General features: G+C 41.1%; 1 protein-coding gene and 1 long non-coding RNA gene across 3 annotated transcripts in view; one reads left to right on the forward strand and one right to left on the reverse strand.

The window, feature by feature from the left end:
* LOC108295782 overlaps nt 1-7,623 on the forward strand; it is a 56,855-nt gene that overhangs the window by 40,172 nt on the left and 9,060 nt on the right. Inside the window, exon 5 of one of the 2 annotated variants that reach the window (XR_005198271.1) lies at nt 4,292-4,408. The exons of the other annotated variant lie outside the window; for it this stretch is intronic. This is a non-coding gene — a long non-coding RNA (uncharacterized LOC108295782). Of the gene's footprint in view, nt 1-4,291; nt 4,409-7,623 lie in introns of those variants that run through there. 2 annotated transcript variants of the gene reach the window in all.
* On the reverse strand, nt 1,251-2,258 carry LOC108295784 (ras-related protein Rab-40A-like). The gene has a single exon (XM_017518091.2). The coding sequence runs from the start codon at nt 2,256-2,258 to the stop codon at nt 1,422-1,424; it is 837 nt and encodes a 278-aa protein (XP_017373580.1). The 3' UTR covers nt 1,251-1,421.

Raw genomic sequence — 7,623 nt, forward strand, 5'->3', positions numbered from 1 at the left:
CTTAACCTGCAAACATCACTGTTTCTTCAGCTACAGGATGGTGTAGAGAATGTGTCCTCTACCTCCCAGGAATGTTGTGGGAAATTCACGAGATAGAAAAGTACCAGCATTCAGGAAGGGTGAGTCCCCATGGTTCCGTGAGGCCAGAGATCCTGCCCTTCTGTGGGACGTTATGTTACAACCACCCTATGACAATGCACGAATAGATGGTCACTGAATTACAGAAGAGTACAAGGACTTATATTTACCAGTTCATCCAATATCGATTATTATAGTAATCCACAGTGTAAATTGAAAAGTAATTACATGGAAATCACTTCTTCCTTCCTTCCCATCTAAGGTCTCAGACGTGCTTTCCCGGATGGGATCTCATTAACCTCTACATTGATCTGTGAGGTGTTAACCAAAACTGGCCAGCACATTTAGAAATGACTTACCTAAAGCCTTATAATGGGCCTCCCTGCCCGTGTTCTATCACATTGTTTTTCTGCAAAGCCTCATCTTGCAGGGTTACATTATACATATTTTTCTTTTTCTTTTTGTTTTACCAAAAAAGAAAAATATATGCCTTTTTACTGTTAAGAAACATTTTCTTAAATAACATTTCATTAACATTTCTTAACATTTCATTCCTTACTGAAATGGCTTTTTTCTTACTGATCCATTAAAACCATGTTGGCTATGTTCAACGTAACTAGAGATATCTTTGGTGTTTTCTTCCCTTAGCTTCATATCTTGTGGAATATCTTGTACAAAAAAGTAGATTTACAGAAAAACATACATATAAATCACTTATTAATCCCTAAATGTAGTAAAATAACATAGCAAAAACTTTATGAAATCCATTTCATGCACAAACTGGACAAATCTGTTATATATAATCTCTATTTGCATCTGCAGTGTTTTATAAATTCGTGCTTTGACGTTAAAAAGCAGGTTTAGAAAAAGGCCCTTTTGTAATATTGATGACTCTGAATTATCTCACTATCATTGCTTCTCAAATTCCCTTGAATTTATACTCATCATTGCCATATCACCATTCTTACAAAAGCGGTTTTTTTTAAAATCATACTGAGATTGTATTTATAACTTCAAAAAGCGGTTATTTTAAGGAAAAAGTTGCAGCGTGATTATAAGTACCATTCAGAATTTCATGTTATCAAGAGTTGAGCAGAGTACTAATTTTCCCTTTATAAACACATGTCTAAAACAAGAGCTTCATGCACATCCACATAGAAATTCAAACTGCCTAAGGTGCTGTTATTGACAGAAGGCATCACACACATTGCCAAGCAGCATGGTTCCCATGAGAAACTGAAAACATATTTCTCAAATCTAGAATGTGTCTTCCCATCTTCCAGATGTAACCATTCAGAGTTTTTCCTGGAGAGATTCCAGCTTGTTTCTTTTTGGTGCCTTCCTTAAGAAATTTTGCAGCTATTTCTGGTGCAGTTTTTGGGTGGGTTCTGGGGTGGGCAGACGATCTCCACTTTGCAGAGGCTGCTCCTATTGTGAGTGGAGCTCGCCGTGAGGGAGTAGGAGAGGCCTTGCATCATCCTGGCATTCAGGCCCTTGGCCATGGAGAAGGACTTGAGGTGGCTTCTTAAGGCAATGGGGAGCGGGAGCTTGTCCACCAGGTGTACAGGTGTGTAGGACACAATGGCGCGGCAGCAGAGGTCTTGCAAGCTCAGTACCTTGCTCGGCCTCCCGAGCCAATTCATCCTGTGCCGCAGCAGCACGATCCTGGCCAGCTCCGTGAAAGACTCTATGATGTTGAAATTGCACAGGGGGCTGACCTCAAAGAAGGTCACGCCCAGGCGCTCGGCGTAGGCCTGGGCCTGCTCCCTGGGCACCTGCCTCTTGAATGCCAGATGTAGGCGATTCCCCACCAGGATTTTAGGGACACCAGGGGCATGCTCATCAATCTTCTTAATCCATCGATCCATACCCTCGAAGGACCAGCGGTTTGCAATGTCGTACACCAGGATCACTCCTTGGGCACCACGAGAATACGAGCGGAATATGGTACAAAATCTTCCCTGCCCCGATGTATCCCACAGCTTCAGCTTCACCCGCTGGCCGTCCAGCAGGATGGTGGTCGTCTTGTAGTCAATCCCCCCTAGGTAGCTGTATGGGGACTCGGCTGCACCGTCCTGCAGGCTCTCCAGGATCTCGCCCTTGCCCACGTCGCTGTCACCCACCAGCAGGAACTTGAGCAGGAAGTCATAGGCTTGGTCGGGGCTGCTTGGGGTATTCATCGTGCTGGCCCCGGGCCGCTCCTGAGCCAGGCCCACGGGGTTGCGTGCAGAGGTGGTGCTGGGCCTATTTTTCTTGAGAAATTAACATAGAACATAAAAAAATGGGATGGGGAAGTCTATGAAATGAAGTGAAATGAGGTGATGGCTTTCATGATTTTCTTTTACAAACTCTAGGAAACTGGTTCAGTGATTGTTTTACTTTTTCTTACCCAGCACAGAGTACATTTCCCTTAACATTTCCATGTGATCGTTATCATGGAACCATGCTTTTTGGATTATGTCAAAGGAATTTCCTTTAAAGGAAAGACCAGTATGGAACAGTAAGGGGACTAAGATTGGTTGAGTACCGTATGTACCCTACACTGTGTATGACACTTAAAATATTTTGTTCTTTTGCTTTTCAGAACAATTAACTTTGGTAGCTATGATTGTTTCCATTTTACCAATGAGAAAAGGCAAACTCAGGAGTGTTAAGTGATTTTTAAAAATCTTGCTGTTAGTATAGAGATCACAGAAATCACAGTCCTGAGCCGGCGCTCTCCTCATATAATGCAGCACACATCCTTTTTACTCTGCGGCCATGCAGGGTTTAGGAATAAGCGTAACTGTCTGTGCATGTGATCCTTGACAAGCCACACATGTTTGGGTGGGCACTGATACTTTTCTTGCTGCAGGTGGACATTTCCCATAAATATAAGAGCTGAGATCTCAGAAGAGACTAGGACATGGATTTTCCTAGAGTATCTTATAAATAATATTCACCCCACAAAGAGATGTTGAAATAACACATGCATTGATCAGTGAAGGGTTTTGGGTTTAACACATGCACAGTTCCTATAGCAAAACTGACAAAATATGTATATTGTTCACAGATGAAGAAACGCAAATGGCCAATAATCACAAGAAAATACATTGTAGCTCACTAACACGTTAAGGAATGCGAATGAAACCATCTAAATATCCTCTTATCACCTATCATCTGACAAAATTTAAATGTAGAAAACACTGAATAAGAATTTTTTTTAATTTGCAAAGGAAAAAGGTGAAAACTGGCTCTGTGCATGTGTGTATGTATGAGGGTAGGAGGAGGGACCAAATACATCAAGGAAACGGAAACACACTTACCATTATAAATACATTTAAATATTTTAACTACAACAGGTATAACGATGGTTAAAGAAATGAGAATGTTCAGACACATGTAAGGGAGTTTAAATTATTGAAATCAAGCCCCAAGGGATAGATGTTTATGCATATAACGGAGGGAAAAATGTTCACCCGTACAAAATAGCCAGTTAAGAGGTTATTTGAAATAGCATTGCTGAGATCTTTTTAAAAAGGAAAAAATGAGAAACATTCCAAATACTCATCAATACAGAACAAACGTGAATAAAGAGTAAGAAAAACATTTCTAATTCTCCGTGAGCTTCAGGGCAAATGGAGAAAAAAAAACACCTTTAGATTAATTCCAGAGTTAGCTGCCGATAAGGAGGTAACAAAGTTGTCTCCCTGATTTACACAAACTCCTCTTAAGACAGCACCCTGATTGGAATAATGATCATAATCATTGGTACCTTGAATATCACTAGGATAAAGGAGATGAAACATAGAGTGCATTTGCTTAAAGTAGTTCAGTGCAGGTTACTTTTCTTCTCTCCAGCTCACCTGTCCCAAGGCCAACACCTAAGCTTCTGCCTGAGCCCACTCACTGCTTAAGGGATCAGCCAACTCATGCAGCCCTACACCCAGTCTCTTGCCATAAAGTGCAGGATTTCACCTCCTTTGTCTTCCTCATCACCCAGGGGGGTTGTGGAGTAAGGACCGGTGGGGCCACAATAACAGGAGAATGGAATCTGACCATTTCTCAAGCCATGGAAGCCCAGCTTCTAAAAAGGGGTAACTCGGGGTCCTATACGGAGGGTGAGGGATGAAACCTCATTCCAATCCTGCCACTTACCTGGAGAGGTGACTTAGGCTCTGAAAGCCTGAGCTTGATTATCTGTGAAATAGAACGGACTGTATCATCCTTACAGCGCTGTCCCAAGGAGCAAATGAGAAAACCTGTTGAGAGTATATGGCATGAAGTGGGATTTCAATGGCCCTTTAAATGCTGAGACACAGAAGTGGGGGCTGGCTGAGCCTCTGGGCTAAGGGAGGCATTGTGAAAAGTCATTTTTCATTGTTTCCCCTAATGAGAACACAGACATCCATATAAAGAAAGCAAATCTCTCTCTGATATGCCTTGAGTTCAAAGTTTTAGAGACAGAATGTTCTCTACATTCTTGGATGTTTCATAATCTAATAAAAGCTGTTCAACATCATGCCTCTGAGCAGACCCAAATCCACTTCCCTTGCTAGAAAGAAAAAAATTGATAGGTGTAAAACAAGACTGTAAAAATATATGCTCCAGGGCATGAAACACCAGGTAGCACTGACAGGGCTGTAGAAAGGTGACAGAGAGGATAGGGGTCACAAGAGCAGTGTCTGGGCAGCTGCGTCCACAGTATCCTAAAGAACAGATGACTGAAAGGAAGGGGGTCTAGGAAGCCTGTATAGGGGCAATGGAGTCTAAATGCCCTGCTCTCTGTGAGGGACCTCTCTACAGCATGCATGGGACAGCCTATACTGAGGAGGGAAGAGATAAATCAGTGAATGTGATGTAGATTTGGAGTCCACAGGCAATGGACCAGCTTTAATACAAATATATTTTTCAAACAGAACTAGTATCATAGTTTGTGTCTCTTTGCAAAATGTCCTCCATTTTTTTAAGAAAAAAGAAAGAAAGAAGAACGACAAAAATGGAGATAGCTGTGATGCCTCCTGATGGCCACAACCCAGATCATAGCTTTGAGAGTCTCAGACAAGGGGGTCAAGGAAAGGGATAGGGATGTTGGAGGTGAGCTACAAATATATCAGCCAGAGTTTTCCGGAATTATTCAGCAGTCTCCCTGTACCAATTGTGTTCTGGCATATATGGAACTAAGATTGGTTCCAGCCCTTGTCTGAATTAAAGATAAAGTGGCATCTGTGAGTGTGTATTTGGAGTGATACAGCTAGACACACACACACACACACACACAAATACCCTATCAATTCTTTTATTTCCTGTTTTCACTATAAAATAGAATACAATGAATCCTTTTATGCTTTTTTAGACGGTGTTTCACTCTTGTTGCTCAGGCTGGAATGCAATGGCGTGGTTCGGCTCATTGCAACCTCTGCCTCCTGGGTTCAAGCGATTCTCTTGCCTCAGCCTCCCAAGTAGCTGGGATTACAGGCATGTTCCACCACACCTGGCTAATTTTGTATTTTTTTTTTTTAGTAGAGATGGGGTTTCTCCATGTTAGTTGAAATCCTGACCTCAGGTGATCCAACTGCCTTGGCCTCCCAAAGTGCTGGGATTATAGGCGTGAGCCACCTCCCCTGGCTAAATGCTTTTTCAAATCAATAAACGTGTGCACATTACATTTGACAAACTGTTAAAAAGTATTTTGTCACAGCCATAAAAAAGAACAATATCATGTGCCTTGCAGCAACATAGATGCAGCTGGAGGCCATTATCCTAACTGAATTAACACAGGAACAGAAAACCAAATACCACGTTCTCACTTATAAGTGGAAGCTAAACATTGGGGACTCATGGACATAAAGATAGCAACAACAAACCCTGGGAACTACTGGAGGAGGGGGAAGAGGTGGGGGAAGGGTTGAAAAACTAACTGTTGTGTACTATGCTCACTACCTGGGTGATGGGATCATTCATATCCCAAACCTCAACATTCCGCAACATACCCATGTAACAAACCTGCACATGTACCCCCTGGATCTAAAATAAAAGTTGACATTTAAAAGAAAAGAACATTCTGCCTCCTATAACGAAGAAACATCCCAGCTAACTTATTTTTTGGAAGATAACATTTTTTTTAAAGGGTACATCGTTTTTTAAAATTCACTATGCCTCTTTCAGGTCCATTACATTGACTACAGAAAGGCATTAGAATATATTTTTTTTTTTGAGACAGAGTCTCACTCTGACGCCCAGGCTGGAGTACAGTGGTGCAATCTCAGCTCACTGCATCCTCCACCTCTCAGGTTCAAGCAATTCTCGTGCCTCAGCGTACCAAGTACCTGGGATTACCGGCGTGCACCATCACACCTGGCTAATTGCAATATTTTTAGTAGAGATGAGTTTTCACCATGTTGGCCAGGCTGGTCTTGAACTCCTGGCCTCATGTCATCCACCTGCCTCAGCCTCCCAAAGTACTGGGATTTCAGGCATGAGACACTGCACTAACCAGGCATTAGAATTTAACTTTATTGCCTTGAAATTTTTAATTAAAGCAGTTTTTGTTTTGTTTGAAACAGAGTCTCGCTCTGTCACCAGGCTGGAGTGCAGTGGCACGATCTCAGCTCACTGCAACCTCTGCCTCCTGGGTTCAAGTGATTTTCCTGTCTCATCCTCCCAAGTAGCTGGGACTACAGCTGCATACCACCATGCCCAGATAATATTTTTTTGTAGTTTTAGTAGAAACAGTGTTTCACCATGTGGGCCAGGATGGTCTCAATATCTTGACCTCTTGATTGGCCACCTGGGCCTCCCAAAGTGCTGGGATTATAAGCACCCAGCCCAAAGTTTTATACTTAATCAAGAAGAAGAAATTTTATATCATTGAAGAGACAATTCTACTTATAAGAACTCCTTTTAATAATAAAAGCAGAATTTATTAGTAAAAAAGGGAAAGAAATAGAACATATCTTCACTTCAGGAGCTTCCTTTATGCCCTTACAAGTCATTATTCTCCCAAAAGTGAACTCTACATTAACTTCTAACACTAGAGATTTGCCGGTTTATGAACTTTTCATATTTTATATGCCTGAAATTATATTTTTTTGTTTCTGCTTTCTTTTGCTTAATATTAACCTTGTGAGATATATCCATGATTTTGCATATGGAAACATTAAAATGAGCATTTCAATTATGGTAGAGTATTTCGTTTTATGAATACTACAAGTTATCTGTTGGATGATATTTGGGTTATGCCCACTGTTTGACTAATATTATAGTACTACTACATACAGATTTGTGCCTATCTTTAGTGGGTATATGTACACGATTCTGTTGAGTATATCAAAGACTGGAATTGCTGGCTCATAGGTATATATATATCTTTAGCTTTAGTAGATATTGCCAAATGATTTCCCAAAGTGTTTTCAGCAATTTAATTTCCCTTGTAGTATATAATAGTTATACTTGCCCCTTATTCTTGTTTTTCAGTCTGTGGGGTTTTGTATCTCATGACACTTTTAATTTGCATTGTCCTAAAAACTAAAAAAGTTAAGCAGCTTTTTACACATGCAGTTGTCG

Source organism: Cebus imitator, unplaced genomic scaffold, assembly GCF_001604975.1.
Source record: "Cebus imitator isolate Cc_AM_T3 unplaced genomic scaffold, Cebus_imitator-1.0 Scaffold658, whole genome shotgun sequence".
NCBI classification, from domain to species: Eukaryota; Metazoa; Chordata; class Mammalia; order Primates; family Cebidae; genus Cebus; species Cebus imitator.